General features: G+C 43.0%; 1 protein-coding gene across 1 annotated transcript in view; it reads left to right on the top strand.

Moving 5' to 3' along the window:
- Nucleotides 1–7340: 7340 nt before the first annotated feature.
- PPM1H (protein phosphatase, Mg2+/Mn2+ dependent 1H) overlaps nt 7341–19575 on the top strand; it is a 219258-nt gene continuing 207023 nt past the window's right edge. Inside the window, exon 1 of the mRNA XM_004582989.4 lies at nt 7341–7901. Coding sequence (XP_004583046.2) covers nt 7648–7901 — 254 coding nt within the window. The 5' untranslated portion in view covers nt 7341–7647. The remainder of the gene's footprint in view (nt 7902–19575) is intronic.

Below are 19575 nucleotides of genomic sequence, written 5' to 3'. Positions count from 1 at the left end.
ACATGCTGAATTGCAGGTGCCCAGGGGATATACTAGCACAAGTGGAGAATTAGAAGGCTATTTAAAACCCTATGAGGCCCCAGGAACTGAAGGATTTTATCTACTGCTCTTTGCATAGCAATTATACTAAAAACAACACAAATCCATCACAACAAAGGAAGGTATGGGGCTCACTTGAAACCTCAGAGTTTTCATAAAGATTTTTTTTTTTTAGATCCAACAGATGTGGAAAGAAGCCTTCCCCAAGCTTCCCATATCTGATTAAAAGCAAGAACTTTCGGGAAACAGACCTAATGATAGGGTTCAGGACACATTACCCCCAAAATACAGCTCCTTGGCTTATAAGGGAATAGCCAGAACAGGGATTCTGCCCTCTGGACTTCTTTCCCACTTCTCCCCAGCAGAAAATCATGTATGACCGTCCTCCAAAGCAGACAGAGAGCTCATTCCAGGGGTACCTCTTTGCCCCAGCAAAGGAGCATTGTTATCTGAGAAGACACAGGGCTCTGGAGACAGGACCAGCTCAGTTCCCTGCAGGTTGTTACCATGAGATCCTACTCCTCCGTCTGTTTATCCTCTACAGCCATCCATCTCATAAAACCCAGTATAAAACACACAGGCTTCCATGACATTGAATAGAAAGATTTGCTTTGTTCTTGTGACTCTGTCTTTTGTTATAGAGACCAAAGTCGTGAATGCAGTAATGAGTAAAGCAAATCACTTCTCTCCTGCACAACCATAAATCCCAAGTAATGGAGAAAAAAAATAGCCAGCCACCCTTTTGAGTTGTAAGTCACTGAGCACACCTGCGAGTAGGTGTCTTGCACATGTAAAAAACTCTTTTCCATCTTTTTTTTTTTCTAAATTTCCAGTGTTTTATTTTCAGAATCTATGATGTTAGAGGGTAAGTTTTACCTCACCTACAGAAGTTAAGGATGTTTCGGTTTTTCTAATAGTGATCATTTTGGTACTCTTAAAAATAAAAACATCACCTGGTAGGCAGTCTTGTGGCATCAATGGTTAAAGTATGACCTGTGACAGAGACATCCCATAAAAGTGCTAGTTCAAGTCCTGGCTGCTCCGCTTCTGATTCAGCTTCCTGCAAATGTGTCTGGAAATGTAGCAGAGGTTTGCTCAAGGATGTGGGCCCCTGCCACTCACATGTGTGACCTGGAAGAAGCTCCTGGTTCTCAGCTTCAGTTTTCATCGTTACCTAAAAAAGGAACCAGTAGGAACCAGTAGACGGAAGATCTATCTCCTATCTCTCCCTCTCTCTCTCTCTAACTTTGCCTTTCAAATAAATAGATCTTTTAAAAAAAATTACAATAAATATCACACTGTATCCCATGAATTTAAATAAAGTAGAAGGAAAACATAAAATATATATTATTCAAATATATATTATAGATTTATAAACATACTGTGTTAAGTAAATTAATTGTATGAACAGTTCTTAAATATTGCCTAAAATTTATTTAAATGGACATACATGAGTTTATATAAATATATTTTAAAATATCAGATATTCATTATTTTTTTCCCTGCCCCTCCTTGGCACATGGCGAAACATGTGCATAGGCAGATTGCTCATTGGGCAGTCCAGTCCTGGGAGACGATTAGGAGGCTGTCATCAAACCTATTTCCTTCTCTTTCACTTCCCATATGCTAAAGAATTTACATATCTGCCCACAGTAAATGTACTCAGGATTTGACACAAACACAATCCCACAGAAATTAAACAGAAAAGGATGGTTCTTGAACACAGCCAACTCATGAGTCTCATTTACCTTGCTCTATATCCATCTGGAGTCACAGCATGTGGGTCACTGGTTATTTTCTTACTTGAAATATTTCCTGTACTTCCACATATCCCTGTTACTGAATAAATAGGAAAATTCTCCCATGTGCCAGTGTTTTTAACGTGGTTTGTATCAGAATCAACTGGAGAGCTTGTTCAGCTAGATTGGTGGGTCCAAGCCCAGGGCCTAAAACAAGGCCAGAGAATACACTGGGGAGCCAGCCAGAAAATTCACTTTTCTAACAAGTTTCCAGGTCATCCCTCTACTGTCAGTGAGAAGAGTTGAATTGGATATGCCAATTTTCCACAGCCAAAGTAATTATAAGAGAACTGAGACAACCACTTAATAATATTAAGAAATTATGTTTTGACTAAAGATAGGAACTTATTAAAAATAGAACATGTTAAAAAACACAAGCATAATTGAGGGGGTGCCCTGCTTTTGAATAAAATATGAGATAATTTGTTAGGACTTTGCTCTGTAAGTTGAATCAAAATCTAGTGGATGGCAAAAAGGACAAAGTAACTTTGCATTTCAATCACTCTAAAGCATAGAGCAACACTGATCCTTTGATGGAACCAAAGGAATTCATGCATATGGTTCTGAAGAGGAAGCTTTCTCTAGATTATTAGTTTCTAAATTATTGCAAACTGAACAAACAGCTTTTCTGTTCAATGAACAATTTTCTTTGGTTATTTTACTACAGCTATTATATTCCTGAAAAAAGTAACCACAAGAGTAGACATTTTTAACATGGTGAGGAAACAGGGGAACAAATTCCATTAAACAGAGTAAAAAGAAAAGTTAGCATCACTTGTGATATTTCACTTCTTTTTTTTAACTAAAATGATACATTTTGGCTGAATACGATCCATCATTTTAATACAACTTTTGCATGATCCAGGCAGGCAGATCCTAAGACACAAGCTGTATCCAAACTTCACTGGAAGTGATTAATCAAGTTAGAACTTACAACAATTTCCAAATGAAACTGCTGTACCTACAACTTTCCATCAAGATTACTAAAGGATTGTTTTGTTTCTAAATCTATAGAAACTTTACATAACTCTCATGACAACTGTAGTACCAGTTTAGATGAACTAAAATGAAGTACTGGGGCTGTACTTCATTACTAGTTCTGTAGCCTTAGGCAAGTGATTTATAAACTGCCCAAGTTCAGTCAAACTGGTAGTGATGGTTAAGAACATTGAGACAGCACAGATAGACTCATCCTCTCTCAACGTGTAGGATGTTCTGATGCTCACTATCTATAGACTGCCCACCCATTCTGTACCAAGGAATACTGGAAATTCATGCTATTCTGTTTTATCATCCAGATAATGCCATGACTTCAGTATTGTTATTTTCAAGTTTTAAGATTTATTTATTTATTGTGAAAGAGTCACACAGAGAAAGGAAGAGACAGAGAGACAGGGATTTCTACCCGCTGCTTCACTCCGTAGTTGGCCACAATGGTCAGCACTGCCTTAGACCAAAGCTAGAAATTGGGAGCTTCCTCTGGGTCTCCCACTCGAATGGCAGGGGTCCAAGCATGTGGGCCATCATCTGCCACTTTTCCCATGCACACTGGCAGGGGCTGAACCCATTGTGTGGCAGCTCCAGACTCTAATATTTTAATATTAAAAGCTAACCCCCTTAGAGAAAGGTGATAAACCTAGGCCAATGTAAATCAAAACATATTTGCAGCTATTATCTGACTGATCATCACAGAGATTCTGTAAACATGAATGATTTGTTTTTTCCATTTTCTATTATTATAATCAGCTCATTTCAGAGTCTGATCCAGAACAGGTGTTATAAAGGGATCATACAGTAAATATTCAGGCTTACACAACTTTCACATCAATTATAAGCAGCAGTTTCAGTCCAGAACAATATGGGAAGGGGAAGAATAATTTACAGAAGATGGGCAATGGGAAAGTAATAGGAAAAGTGAAGTGTAATGTATTGATTGAACATATCAAGTTTGCATTTGGTGGATGTAGATGCATTTGCTAATATTTTCTAATTCTGTACCCAAAAGTTAGGTATTAACCCCTTAATTCATAAAGTAATCATCATTTATATATAAATGGTTTTATTTACTATGGATAATTATCAATTCCCCTTTGAAAAATATCAAATATCCTTGACATACCATGTATTTCTAGCCAAAACGTTACATAATCCATGGCTGTATCATGTATAGTTACTTATATAATGCCAAGATCCAAATTATTTTTAAAGCAAAAGCAAGTTAAGTTCAATTACTTTAAACTTACACCCTGGTTATAATTCATGTCAGTATGTTACTGCAGTATGAAGGAGAGATTCATATAATTTAGTGTCTCCATTATTATAAATGTGTATGCTGACTGAAGTTAGTTAAGACTTACTTATTGGAAATTACAGGCTAAGAAAGTGCTACTCATAAGCAACATCGAGATAAATTGAGAAAGATCTTTAAGCAAATGCTTGATGTTAAAAACAACAGATTTAATCATTCGGATAGCTTATAGTGGTCTTTGAATGGGATTTTATTTTATTTTATTTATTATTATTAATTTTAGATGGATCACAGTTGGAGAGTCCAAGGGTCTGGCCCTGTTCCTGTCTGTACCCCTAAAGGGGCGGTTCTATGGTTAGCCACTACATATGTAAGAATATTCAGAAATTTCCCATTCAGAATGAGTTGATGGTTTAACCAAATTTAAATATTCAGGTTTTTGTATCATTTAAAGTTCTGTACCAATTTCTAAAAGTGAAAAGTGGAAACGGCATCAAGATAAATTATTCTTCTATTTTGTAAAAAAGGAATAAAATAACTCATTGATGGTAGTGATGTTTCACTGAACTTTGAAACAATGCCATGTTTTTCATATTTGATATATAGTAACCGGAATACCTAGTCAAAAGTCACACAAAGAAAAAAAGTCCAAGAGAAAAATGCTTAAAAAAAAAAAGATTACAGCTACTGAGGGAGCAGTGAGATATACCCAGGTTTTACCAATCAGAAAGGACTCCGCCTAACTCATAAAGACTACTAAGAGAATCAGCTTTTCTTCCAACACCTGGACAGTCTCCCCCTCCCCCTCCCCACTCTCTGGGAAGAAGGAGAGCTGTATTTCTTCACATCCAAGGGAGCTGGTCGGCGCAGAACTGCACAGAAAGCAGTTAAATCCCCGGCCAGTTAAATAGTAGGCAAACGTAGGAACAGGATAGAGATCCTACTGCAAACATTCCAGAGAAAGAACGACCAATATTTAACAAATGCTGCCCTTGATGAGGCAGTTTGTTTGCAGACATTTTTTTCTGACTTGTTTCAGTGTAGGATCATAATTTTTTTATTGTTGCAAGCACACATTCATTTTCGTTTTAGGATTAATGCACTTGCTAGGGTCTATGTAACTTTACTTTATTTCAAACACCCTTAGATAATTTGTAGCAATGCTTTGAATGAAGACAATTAAATATACCTCTTTCATTGAACGATGCCAGGGCAGCTGGGTATGAACAGAAAGGTAAGCTTCAACCAGCAGCACTCCCTCCATGCCTCAGCCAATGCCAAAATCAACTCAAAATGGAACAATTGCCTAAATGTTAGATGAAACAAACAGAAGAAAAAAAAAATTGAAAGTTTCAGTGATTTTCTTGTGGATAAAACCCCAAAAGCAAAACTAGACAAGTTGGATTATGTCAAACTACAACACTTCTACAGGGCATGAGACACAGTCAACAGAGTGAAGAGACAACCCACAGAATGGGAGAAAATATTTGCAAACTACTCATGCATGTCACTAAAGATTAATAACCAGACTGTACTAGGAACTCAAAACGTCAACAACGGAAAGCCAATTTTCAAATGAGCAAGTGATTTGAATAGAAATTTCTAAAAGGAAATTCAAATAGCAAAACAAATATTGAAAAAAATGCTCAATACATTAGCCATTAAGGAAATGCAAATCAAAACCACAATGAGATAGCATGTTGTGACAGTCGGAAGGGCTAATACACACTGAGTAGGATGTGGAGAAAAAGATACCATTATACACCTTTGGTAGGAATACAAATTAGTACAACCATTGTGGGAGGCAGTAATGGCTAAAAATATGTTTGCCACATGACCTTGTATATCTGAGTTTGGGATACACATCCCAAGGCAATGAAATCAGCATATTCAAGAGCTATCTGTCCTATGTTCATCACAGCACTATTCACAAAAGCCAGTATGAGGACTCAGTTTAGTATCCATCCATGCATGAGTGGATAAAGACAATGAGGTGCATGTAGACAATGAAATAATATTCAGCAATAAAAGGAATGAAGTCCTGTCATGTGCAGCAAATAAGCCATTCCCAGAAAGACAAATACCACGTGTTCACTCTTACACAAGTGGAAGGCTTGAAACAAAAACAAGGCTGGCTAGTGAGCCGAAGAAGCTGGAGCGGGGAGAGCGATTGAGGGAGTTTGAATCAGTTACCAAACCGCAGCCAGAAAGAATGCATTCTAGAGTTTCATAGCCCAAAGAGGGGTCAGCAATTGATCATAATAACATATTTTATAAAGAACTTGGAGAGGAAATGCGAAGCCTCCATAAGGAAATAAGGAAATGGAAATGCTAATGGTTACATACTGTATTTGTGTGTCAAAATCTCCCCCATTAAAATGTACATGGCATCCAAAAACATTACATGACAACCAAAAAATGAAGAATAAAACACAGCTGCGTTGAGTGAATGAATGGCAAACACTGAATTTTGAAAAGATGCTTTTATTGCCATGTTGAGGGAAAATGCTTATAGACATTTATTCATCACTTGAGTGCCAGGTGAAACAATACTGGCGTCTGATCTTGTTTTGCTCATGAGGAAGCTTACTGCAGATTCGAAACAGGGTTTGCTCCACAAAGAGTACAGTATGTGACGATAAATGGAAGACAGACTGATTCTACAAATGCTTCGGGGAAAACTTCTAATGATCTTTTGTGCCGTGTGGAGGTTGTTTTTTTTTTTTTTTTTTAATTAGTTTAAGCTTTTCTGTTTCTCCCGCCAGATGATTTCGCTCATTTTGCCTGCGAGACTGGGAGCCGATCCCACCTTGGCTGCACCTGTGTCTCATTAACCCTCCAACTCGCCAAGTTTTAATGCGCCGAGGGTCAAGGCGGCAGGCTCGCTCGCCTGGATTCCTCCCCGGGTTTTGCCCCGCAGACGGGCTCCACGTGACAGTCCCTAACACCTGTACGGCCGCAGGCTCCTCGTGCCCTCAACCTCTCCGCCAGGTACGGACCCTGCCTGGCACCCCATCCCCCTGTCCCTGGAGGTCACGGTCCCGGCGCTAGCCTCGCTCGGGCCGGCAGGGGAGGAGCTGAGCCACGGCCTCCGCGGCAGCCCTTGCCCTCGCAGCCGGATCATCACATGACTCGACGGCGGCGGTAGCAGCCGCGGCGGCACGGCGGGCTCGCCGGGTGGGCTCAGCCCGCGCACGCAGGAGCGCAGCGCAGGGGGCGGGGAAGGGACCTGCTGCAGCTGCGGCCCCCACACCCGGGCGCTGCCGGCGCGCCGTGTCTCCCGTGGCCCTCGCCGGTGCGCTCCATGCCGCACGGTTGCGGAAGCGTAGCCGGGGGAGGAGGAGGAGGAGGAGGAGGAGGCGGCGGCGGCGCGGAGCACGGGAGGCCGGCGCTCGGCCCCCTGCAGCAGCACTAGTCTCCGGGAGCCGCGCGCGGCGCGCCCCAGCGGCCCGAGCGCCCGGCGCCCACCTCAGCCTGCATGCCCCGCGCTGCGCCTCGCCCGCGCGCCTCGCCCGCTCGCCGCCCCCCGCTTGCACCGCTGCTGCCGGGCGCCGGAGTAATATGCTCACTCGAGTGAAATCTGCCGTGGCCAATTTCATGGGCGGCATCATGGCTGGCAGCTCCGGCTCTGAGCACGGCGGCGGCGGCGGCGGCGGCTGCGGAGGCTCCGACCTGCCCCTGCGCTTCCCCTACGGGCGGCCGGAGTTCCTGGGGCTGTCTCAAGACGAAGTGGAGTGCAGCGCCGACCACATCGCCCGCCCCATCCTCATCCTCAAAGAGACCCGGCGGCTGCCCTGGGCCACCGGCTACGCAGAGTGAGTGCGGCGCCCTGCTCTCCTCCGCAGCCCTTCCCCGCGCGCTTCCAGCCCTGCTCCTCCCCGCCTGCCTGCCTGCTGCCCTCCTGCCCCCGGGGATCTCCACCGGCGCCCAGGCCTCGGCGGGCACCTCTCGACACTCTCTGGCCATTTCCCCTTCCTCCCTGCCACCACCTTCCTCCCACCCCAAGGACGCGCGGCGCCGGGAGCTCTGGCGGGTCGGGAGCCGGGAGGGCGGCGCTGCTGGACCGTGGGAAAGCTAAGGTGGGACGGTTCTTTGAACCTGGGGGAAAAGTGGGTGCAGCGGCTCTGCCAGAGTTGGAAGCAGCAGGGGAACCCCGAATCCGCGCTGCCATCGTCCGCCAAAACGTGTGTGCCCCTGTGTGGGGAGTTCGTGGGGGCGGAGAGGCTCGGGAGCTGAGGCCGCTGGGGAGCAGTGTCGTGGCTTGGGGCGGGAGCAGCCGCGCGTTTCCCCAGGTTTGGAGTCTCTGTTGCACCGGGGCAGTCCCCTAGCTCTTTCTGGAGGCGGGAGGCAAATGAGCGTCCCGTCAACGCCACGCCGTGTCCCCGCGTCCTCGGTGAGGGGAAAACTTAACTCCAAGGGTCTCTTGCGGCATTTTGGTGATCAGCTTTGGCGATTAAGTGAACGTTTGCGTGATTTGCTGTTTCTAGAACCCACTGTGTTGGGTTGACGACGCGGGGTGCGAAGGGGTACGAGGAGGGATCGCCCTTCCCCCACGCCTGGCGCCTTCTCCATTGACTGTTAATGACCCTCTTGTGAATGGTAGGATGAGCAGCGCTCCCTCCCCATTATGTACTATGTCAGCTTTGTGGGACAGGAAGACTAGGGAGGGGGGGACATTTTGCCCAGAATTCTGAGGCTCATGGTGACCCTGTGTGTGGCAAAGTGTAAGCAAAACCCTCGTACCTGGCATACCTGCCCCTTTGCCTTTAACCCCATCCCCCTGAGCATCTTGGCCCTCCCTTCCCCGTGCGCGGCGTCGCTCGTGGATTGGTTCATCACGGAACCAATCAGCTCTCCCGACGCCCGGGCGCCTCGACGCTGACCCGGTTCTGGTGGCCCGGATACCCCGGGGCAGGCCTGGCTCCCGTTGGTCCGGGTTCCGGTGCGAGAGATGGCGGGGCGTCCTGTGTAGACCTCCAAAGCGTGCATCAGTGTGGGTAGAAGGCTGACGTGTGGACGGTGGTGAGGAGACAGAGGGAGTGCAACTGGGCACCAAGATGGGGAAAATGAGCATGGAATCAAAGACAGGCGCGGGGGAGAATGTGGTGGGTGGGGAAGGTACAAAATAGCACTTTAGCAAGAGAAAGCCAGAGTCAAAATGAGCACACGTGTGAGGAGCGACCTAAAAGAGGAGAAAAAACACCTGCCAAGTGTTGAAGCTAAAAAGTTTCAAAGCCCGTTTGGACCCTTTGCAAGATGGGAAGGGAACGCAACTTGGAGGCATCCTCCTTCTGACACCTGCGTGGTAGGAGCCCACAGTCACCCACCCACCCAGTGGGTGGCTTAGGGCAAGGACCACGTAGAGGCAGGCAGATAGAGAGCTGGGAGGAGAAGGATATGTCAGAACTGTGGAGGTGGTAGAAAGCGAACATCCCCCAGAAGCCTGTAGGAAAGCACGAAGGAGGCCAGGCTAGTAGAATCTTGGGGCGTCCCTGGCAGGCCCAGGCTGTGCTGGGGCTGGAGACAACGTAAGGGAATCTGAAATTCTCTTGTGGTGCTGATGACCCTGGCAGGGCTAGCCTGCTCCTCACAAGGCCTCAGTTGCCATATCTTTTTTTGGACTTAGAACGTGAAATATGTTCATTTTGAAGGCTAGGAAAGCCTGTGTAAACTGTATAAAACCAGGGCATGGGTGTAAAGGCTTGTATAAAAATGACAGCTTTCCGCCCGCACGCATGTTTGGGTGATGCATGCTTTCCCAGGCTGCTCTGGATGTACCTGTGGGTATGCATTGAGTATTTCTGAGTCTGAGATCTGGCTCAGAGGGCATCTATGGGAAGCTACAGTCTGACCCAGAGAGCCCGAGGACGGCTACTTCCTTCTCTTTCCAACAAGGTTCACGACCACCCAAATGGTTTTAAATTGCAGGGACCTGGAGGTCAGTTCATTTTTTTCAATGCGCTTCGAATCCAATTTAACTTTAATTTCCCTTCTTGATTTGCTTGACCTGTTTTTTTGCACATTAATGAGTAGTTGAACTTGGGATGCGAGAGAATGTGGAATTTGAGCCTCTGGCTAACTGCAGCAGTAGAAAAAGCCGAAGAATGGTAGTTTTTAAAGCAACACTGTTCTGGATATTAAGTTATGATGATTGGCTTTAAATCAGTGATAGGTACCTTCCTTGTGCAGAAACAACAACAACTTTGGTTATAGCAATCACTGTAAGATTTTTTTTTTCATTACATTTCTCAGAAAAGTTGCCCTGGATGGGGGGATTAAAAAAAAAATTAGAATTTTTGTTAAATATACACAGTTATTCAGGTACTTTGTAGCTCAGAGTGAAATTGTGAAATTTTTGATGAGATGACTATTCCAAGCTAGCAAATGCAAACAGGCTACAAGTATTTGAACTTATTTTGGAATCTGTAGGCTGTTCTGTTCACCGGCCATTGGCACTGATTACCCAATGCCAATAAATGGCATTGGTTGATAATGGTGACAGAGAAATTGCTGTTTCTCTCCTGCGCCAGAGCTCAGAAGCCCCCTGGCCTGCCTTTTCCCTTCCTGAGCTCTGGCAGCCTAGCCCTTCCTGCCGACAGACACCTCTTTGCCAACCTCCTGCTTGTGTGCTTCCTGTTGCATTGTTTTGCATTGAAGAACCTTAAGATTCTGTACTTGTTATGTAATAGTAGAAAGAAACAGGTGGAGCTCTCATTCAACAGAGCTTGTAATAGTATTTCCATGCAGAGAGGTCAAAAGTCCTAGGTATTCTGAGATACCCCTCCTACCCTCCTGGAGACCTGCAGAAGTTAGTTTCCTCTTTTAAAACATGCAACTGAATAGCTTTCTCCCACTTTTTTTTTTTCACATGCTCCATAATAATGATAGAGGATGGCATAAATTCAAGAGAAAAAAAAATCAACTCTTGAATTAGGCAAATCAGAGAACACTATAAATGCACTTGACTTTAAAAATCTATCCCAAACATCAAGGATTAATATAACTTTCCTTAAACAATACTATATTTTTACAAAATGACTCCAGATTGCAGTTTTGTCAGTCGGCATTGCTGTATGTATGATTCGAAAGCTCTGGGTGGAGGGTAGCATCAGGGACGATGTTGTCTGTCAACGCAGGGCTCAGACACAAGCAGTACAGCTCGGGAAGGTTAAGTCCTTTGCTGCAGTTACTGTCTTTGATGAAGGCTGATGTACTTTCCCCAGAAAAGGGACCCGCCAGGAACTTCTTTATAGTGTTCTCTGATTTGCCTAATTCAAGAGTTGATTTTTTTTTCTCTTGAATTTATGCCATCCTCTTTCAAGAACTAAGCATTGTTTATCTGCTTTCATTTTTCTCTTACGCAATTGCTGAAATTATTGCACCGTGGCTATGTGTCCTTGGCCTCTGGATGGGTCCATGGTATAACAAGAGATCGTCATCACACCCCAATAAAGTTTTATGGCATCATCTTCCCTTTTTTGCTTTTATCTTTGAAATTAAATTAAAATGAAATCACAGGTTATTAAGGCTCAACGAGACTAGCATTAGGGCTTTGTTTATTTGACTGTAATATCTTACTCTTTTTGGCAGTTTTGAAACTTAATATTTGGAGCCTTCAAGTTACACTAGTTGAAGTAAAGTGTTTTTTTTCCCACGCAGCATTGTGATTAGCTCCATACCAGAAGCTTCTAAGACATTCCCACACATCCCTGTTTAAGAAAACTATCCTGACACTTGTCATAACTATAGGGAAACTTTTATTTAAGGCCTTTATAATAAGGGAGAACAGTGACAGGTCTGAATATAGCAAAGATAACTGGGGGTTTGTAGCCTAAGAGCAGAGCTGGAAGTGGGGTGAGGGCATGGAAAGTTACTAAGAGGCTACACCAAATGGAACGAAACTGGCCTAGCAGGATTTTTGCTGAAAGCGGGCCAAGGACTTGAAGGTGCATAGGGATGAGGAACATGATCAGATATCGAGGTTGGGGATTCTTGCTCAACTGACTTAGCAGGATTCTTGCTAAGAGAACGACATGGGGACAAAGGACACTGCCTGGGCAAGAGGAGGGTTTAGACGTCCCACACTGATGTTTAGGCCAAGTAACTTTTTACAGTGATCATGTGGATGGGATTGTAGTAGCTGAATCGGGCTTTATAATCTTGCTTCATTTCTACTTGCGTTATCTCTGGCTGTTCAGAATTGTGTTCCATATTGACCATGTGTCCTTAGGTTATGGTACAAAGGAAACTGTCTAGAACCTAACTATATAACCAAATATAAAGGTGCATGATTTCCCGGGTTGGTTCTTCAGGTCACTGATTTTATTAACTTTTCAGTTGTCAAAATATTGACCATAGTCAATATTTTGAAATTAGCCTACAGACAGGATGGCATTTGATTTGTTTGGCCCATTTCCATATACTGAGTCTCATCATCATTTATACTTTACTAGGTGCATTAAAAATTATTAATACAATACTTGTGATTTCTTAAGATATTCCTCTGCGCAAGTTTTATACCGAGTTCTTTACATGGAAGGATTTAATGAGATGAATGTATACAACTAAGTCTTGTCCAAAGTTACCCTGCTTATTAAATGACAGATCCAAGTTTTATAGTTCTGACTCCTACCTCTCGTAGATTTGAGCTCTCTTAGGAATACTGACTCTATTTGAAGTTTTAGAATTTCTATTCTCATTTCAGTGTTTCTCATGAACCTATTTTAATGATAAATGCTTGTTACAAAAAATTTCCACACAATTTTGCTGTCAGAATGGTCTATAACTACATTAACCATTGTTATTTTTAGGTTAGATATTTTCACATTTTACGGACATATTTTAACTAAAGTTGATTGCATACTTGCATGTTTCCTCACGTGTCTTTTTCATTTAAGGATATTGTGTTGATGTGCCTTCCAAGTCAGTGAGGAGAGCGATTGCCTATTGATTGCATTGAAAGGCTTCTCATTAGTGACTGCTCCCTTGGACAGTGAGATTTGCTTTCAGGCTTTTGGTGACTTTCTTCATATTTTGCATTCAGCTCATCCAGTTATTTCCTTAGAGTTAACTTCTAGGCGTGGAAAATGTGGTTAGAAGCCATGCACATTCACACTTGTATTATGTGTTATCGGAACCACATTCTAGCCAACCATGTGCAATAATCAACAGCTGTTAAGTCTTTACTATATGCCAGTAAACTCATAGATACAACATACGTTATTATAATTTGTGATTGAGGAAGTTTAATGTCAGATATGTAGTTCTGTAATGCATCATAAATGAAACAGCTATTTTCATATTTTTATTTTCCTGTTTATATACTTTCCCAATAAAGTCTATACTGTCTATACAAGCTATGTTTATATGTTAAAATGGTTAACCCTTGGCTACCGTTTTTCTTCCCCTAACATGTTCATTTTTCACTTTATTTTTTCTTTCCCATGCAGCAGTTAATACTAGGTGATCATATTTAGTCTCCTTGTCTCTTCTTCAGGGTTATGCCATAAACATGGGAAGTGCTTTAATAAACTGGCCTCACCATTTTAGCTGCTTGCTGTCTTAGGTTGCAAGTGACAAAGGTGTCATGGAGCTAACTTTGGAAAAAACAAGGAGAGACATTTATGGAGCAGATACCACCTGTCTTATGGGATCCTAACTTAGCAATGCAGTTGAACTTCACAAGGGACTGGGATTTTGCACTGGAAAACCACCCAGGAACAAAGGGGCAATTCATGTTTCTGCTGGGGCCTCATGCCTGCCTCACCCTGTCATAAACCAGGGTGTGCCATCTCCAGCGTCTACTCCAACTCTGAAGTTTAGGCAAAGGACTCTAATTACTTTCTACTTGGGTCTAAGGAGCCAGCATCACATGTTCAGAATGCTTCTACATATGAAGAGTATGGAATAACTGTGGGTTTCAAACTTGTATCCAAGTAAACTTAGCTTTTAATTCCATTTTCCACTAACTTTAAAACGCCTTCTTGTAACCCAGGTTGCCAGGCAGTGTGTGCTGAGCATGTAGTTCACTGGACTATGCTATAGATAACCCATGTCATCAACAAGTACTTGAGTGCCTTCTTTATCCTTATTTATTTCAGCCAAATAGTAGGAGACTGAAAGGTGAAATAACCCTATTGTATAGCACTGTCAAGTATATTATCACCAAACAGCCCTAAGAAAACATAATATAGCTTTTTCTTCAATATTTTAAAAAATGGATTTCTTTTTAGTATTTCAAAAACACAGGTGGAAATCTCTCATGTGCTGGTTCACCTCTCAGATGCAATACCTGCTTACCGTTTTCCCTTCAGAAATGTTCCAGTTTGATACTCATGTATTTGTAATGGTTTTGTGAGTTGTGTGCAGGCTTTCTCAATATGTATATTTTTAAATGTGTTTTTTTTTTCATCTACTGGAAACGCAGAGTGACAGTTATGTTTCACCTGCTGGTTATCTTGCCACGTACCAGCCGTAGCCAGGGCTAGACTAGGATGAAACCAAGAATCTGGTATTCCATGTAGGTTACCCATGTGGGTAGTTGGGGTCAAGCATTCGAGCAGCCATCTGCCTGCTTCCCAACATGCGTTAGGAGGAAGTTGTACTTAAAGTGGCACTTCCATGTTGGATGCTGATGTCCCAAGGGGCAGCTTAACCTACAGCAGCAGAATGCTGGCCAGCACTTCAGTGTGTTTCTGAAGAAGTTGAAGCATAAACTTGTATAGTTGCTGCTTGCATTAGTCTCAATTGTCATCTTGGATCTCCCTCAATATTAGAAGCCTACAAAGGATATTTATTCTGATCATTTCAGAATATTCTGCATATAATTCTGTGTTGGTTGTTTGGCTATCAGAAAAACCTTGAGAAAAGATGAATGGATGGTTGCTAAATTTGTCTCTCCCTTATGTTCTTTGTGTCTTCTCACTTAAAAAAAAATCTTTTCATTAATTTGAGAGGCAGAGATGCAGAGTAGGAGGGGGAGAGAGAAGAGAGAGATTGAGAGTCCAATCCACCTCTGCCCCAGGATGGAGAGAGGTTGCCTATCTGCTAGTTAACTCTTCAAATGGCTGCAGCAGCCAGGTGCCTAGAGCTTCAATTTGATCCCTCACATAGACGGCAGAGCATGAGCGCTTGAGCCACTTGCTGCTGCTTTCCCAGGCTCATTATCAGGGAGCTGTAACAGAAGTTGAACAGCCAGGATTCCAGCCAAAGCTCATATGGGATGCTGGCATTACTGGTGGTAGCTTAGTGTGTGGCATACCACAGTGCAAGTCACAGTATGGCACTCTTAAACTCTACTTGTGGAAGCATTGTTAAAGGACTGATGTCAATATTTAGCAACTTGTTTTTACAAGAAATTCACTCTAAATTCAGTCCATAAGCAGAGTAGCAGAGAAGTTATATATAAGAGAACTTATGTACAGAAGACAGTGGCAGTTCTTACAAGTCTCTGGACATACACATGTAACCTCCCATTTGTTCCTCGGTGGCCATCCCACCTACAGTTGAAGCAATCACCTTTCTGACCCCCTGGGTTAGTACTGCCAGGATTAGTACTGAGTCAGTACATGGCTGGGTGAAGCCTCAGTATAACATAATTTTGTACCTCATTTTCTTAAAAACTGGAGGGCGGGAGTTGGTTTAGTACTATCCTAAATGTTTGTTGTGGAACCTGTTATTTCAGAAATTGAGAATACTGACTTACGTAACTTTTAAAGAGAGGACGTAATCAACTCTTATCTACTGTCAGCAACATTTCGTGTAATAAAGGACACCAAAAAGCAAGCATAGCAAGAAGAATAACTATTCAATATTTTTAGTTTGCTTGATATTGCTCTTTTCAATTTCATGGACTCTAGCAGCCATGTATTTTCCCGCTCTGGAGGATTACCAAGGACCTTCCCTGTCCTGCACTCGGAGTTCCTGGGTTCAGGCTAAGAACCAAGTGTCTTGTCTTCCAGATTTGGTTTGTTCATTGTGGGACCTGCTGCCATCTTCATTGTGATAATAATTCTGAATTATTTGCCCCCACCATTTATCATGAAAAATGTTAAACTTACAGAAAAACTGAAGCCATTACATTTACTCATCTTCAGCATCCATCTGTCAGCCATGTAGAGACTACTATGTATTTTTGCTGCATTACCTATCCTACGGTCTGTTTCTCTGCATGGTCCCTTTCACCCAGTGGCTTTCATTTATGCTGTTAAGTTCTCTTCCACCTGAAGATTATGTTTGAATAGTTCTGACATTCTTGTTAAGGAAATCACCGATGCTTGGGTCTTCGGCCCACACTTGCGCATGCTCGCCTCCGTCTGTGAGCAACCCCAAACTCTGCATGTGTGTGTGTGTGTCTCGCACATTGGGATCACATTGGAAACTGTCTTTTGGCTCCGATCCCGTTTAGTTCAATCAGCAAGGCGTTTGTTCAAAACTTCAGTCATTCTTTGGTTCAGCTGAAGGCCAATTGGGTGAGTGTTTTCTGAAGAGTACTACATGTCACAAAACTTGAGTGTGCATTGCTGGCATTTTGCTCCTGGTGAGTGCAGACATCGGCATCCTGTGTTGCCCTCACTCCTGAGGTGGAGCTCATCCACTGGGAGGTTGAGGCGGCTCGAATACCTGCTCGTGTGCCTCTGATTTGCTGCTGTGGCCAGATCTATTGAATCTTTTGGATTTCTTCATCATACTGTCACTGGCAGTTCTCTTTAAATGACTGTAAAATTGAAGTGCATAACAGTGTCTTCTGTGTGGATTTTAGACTCCCTGACTTATGAGTAAGAATGAAGATAATGATTGACTTATGTCATATAGCTCTGGGTGAGTACCATGACCCTGCCATGCAAACTTGAATGTAAATATCTGCTGTCCCCATCCTTAGTTTAACACAAAAAAAGGAAAATTAGGACCAAGTATTATGAGGAAATGAGGGCTTTAGGATCTTTTGCTGTCCCATGAGCCTGGTGACCACCCCTGTATCGATGAACTTGACCGTTCATTGTGTGAAATTACTCATTAATGGGAAGATATCCTATTCCTGTAAAAAAAATTTGCCACATAAGAGTTTAATGTATTTTGTCACCCAAAGGAAACTCATAAAGCCTCATCTCCAGATCCCTTTAAATTTTTTGAGTACCCATTGACTCGTTAAGTTTTGTTTACAAAGATTTTTTTGAGTGTTTTTGAGCAAAGTAGTGTTTTGAAGTTATGTTCAACATCCTTGATTTTTGATTCTTCTTAAGTTACAAATTACTTTCCTTTTCAAAATGTGTTTTGATATTTTTGGAAATCTAAGTCTTGGGTTTTATGCAGTGGTCTCTTTCTCTCTTTTTAGACGAATAGGTTAATCTTGTGTTTGCCATCAATGGGCTACCTAGAAGTACAGGAATCTGCTAAGGAAGTCTGTTCAGTGGCACTGGAGAGTGTCAGGCAGTTTTTATGAGAGTCCCTTTGACAATCGACTGTCAGATCTGTTACCTAAGCTCTTAAGCGGAGTGAAGGATTAGAGAGAATTTTTCAAGATGGGAACTGTGGGGGTCCACAAGCCCAGCGGTGTTGGCTAGAGATGTTGATCAGTCCGGGTCCAAGTGAGTTGCAGAGATCCTCTAGGGCTTTGTGCGTCTGCGCCGAGGACTAGCACCAGTCAGGCCTAATGGAACTGTGTTGGATGGAAGGTGCAATTCATCATCGCTGAGCTGTGGGTGGACAGAGATCAATTTCTTGCCAAGATGAGAGGGCCAGAGCGGCCACTGTACTTTACCATCCTTCCAGGGAATTGACAAATAGATATTTACATTTTAAAAAGTGATGCCTCTTTTACCATGTGACCTTTACCATGTAAGTATAGAAAGAAGAAAAAACCAGATGATACATTGATTCTTTTTTATTAAAAAAAAAAAGGTGGGCTGTAGATTACTTTATTGCTATATTTAAGTAGTCTGCTAGAGCGTACTAGTAGTCATTCTATGCCCTTTTGAAAAGATGAGTATTGACAAATTATATTTAGAACACACATCTGGCCCAAAAAAAAGGCTGTGATGTGCACACTAGTAGGAAGTGGATTGTCAGGCCAGTGAGAATGCAGCCTTAAGAGGCTGTCATAGAAGCAGAAGTGGGAAATTGAAACTGGACTGGTATCAAGAGAAATTTTTTTCCCAATATAAAAGGGGAAATAATCAGAGTATTTTGTTGCAAATAAGTAGCCTATGAAGATGAACTCTAAAATATATGTTTGAGGAAAACAGAGCCTTTTTCCCAGCCTTTTAGGCTGTTTTCCCTTCAGATAGGGTTTGGAGTAGAGCCGAAGAATCCAAACTGCCCTGAGCACCTCTTCCTGAGGTTAATGCTGGGCCAGAGTCCCCCAAGAGTGATGCTACGAGGGCCATGCTACCCTGCATGAGGACCACATGTCCAGAGCTGGGCGGGTGATTCAGCACAGCAGCAAATGGACAGAAGAACTGGCAACTTGGGCTGCAGCAGCTGGTATTTATTTTTTAAAAACCTTAATGATCAGATGGGATTTGCAGAGCCCTGTACTCAAAGCATCGCTGCCTCCATCCTCTTTCTCCCCATGCTTCAAGTCATTGGGTTAATTCAGACACTTGCTTAGTGCTGACCGAGTTCTGCTGGCCATGCCCACCCTTTGGAACCCCAAGTACCACCTGCAATCTTGTGAGTGACTGTGCCAGCCTCAGAAGTGCCCTGGGATGGGATTTGACTTGGGTTCTGGACTCTGCTGGGATTTGTCATGGTGGACTCCTTGGCTCCTGGCTCTCGGCCTTCTCACCGTACACACTGCTTATTTCTTTCTCTGAATGAATTTCTTGTTAAAGGTTTTTGTCCTACAAGCTATGTTAAATAAGTATTAAGTATCGTGCATTTTTTTAAGGCAGTCAGGCCTTAAATTGATAACACTGTAACCCAAAGTACAGGATTAACTTTTGTTTTGCTTAGCCCTGGGTGCTTATTGCACACAGTCTCTCATTCATTTTTTTTTTTTTTCCTTTCGCCCTCAGTTTTTGAAATACAAGGTCTTTTATTGTCACCTTCCAGAATCTTAAGCAGCCCAGACCCCAAGTTGAGCAGATCTGCTGGCAGGATTGGCTGTCACGCCACCCCTTAGTTTTCAGCCAGGTGCACTCAGTGCCAGTCAGGATCACTTTGTTTGGGATTCACATGTGCAGCATGGTCCTCCAGCATGTGACTTCAAATGTCCCCAAACGATGTCCTCTGTTGAAAAAACTGTGTTTTGATAGTTTTATCTCCTTGCTTTCCAAAGCATTGCAGGTTGCCCGAGAGTCCTGATGCTTGTCAGCTGCAACTTTAATTAAACTCGTGCTGAGCATATTATTTTTCTCGCAGAGTTTGACCCTTGGGCAGAAATTTCTCTTGTACAAAGTTTCTGTTCATCCTCCAACTGGATAAGAATTTAAAACCATTTTCAGATGTCTACTAACTTGCCAAAGAGAAAAAGGGCATCGATTAGTCAGG

Source organism: Ochotona princeps, chromosome 15 (genome assembly GCF_030435755.1).
Source record: "Ochotona princeps isolate mOchPri1 chromosome 15, mOchPri1.hap1, whole genome shotgun sequence".
Lineage (NCBI taxonomy): Eukaryota > Metazoa > Chordata > Mammalia > Lagomorpha > Ochotonidae > Ochotona > Ochotona princeps.
Note: the sequence above shows the minus strand (reverse complement) of the source record. Positions and strands in the feature narration are given on the sequence as shown.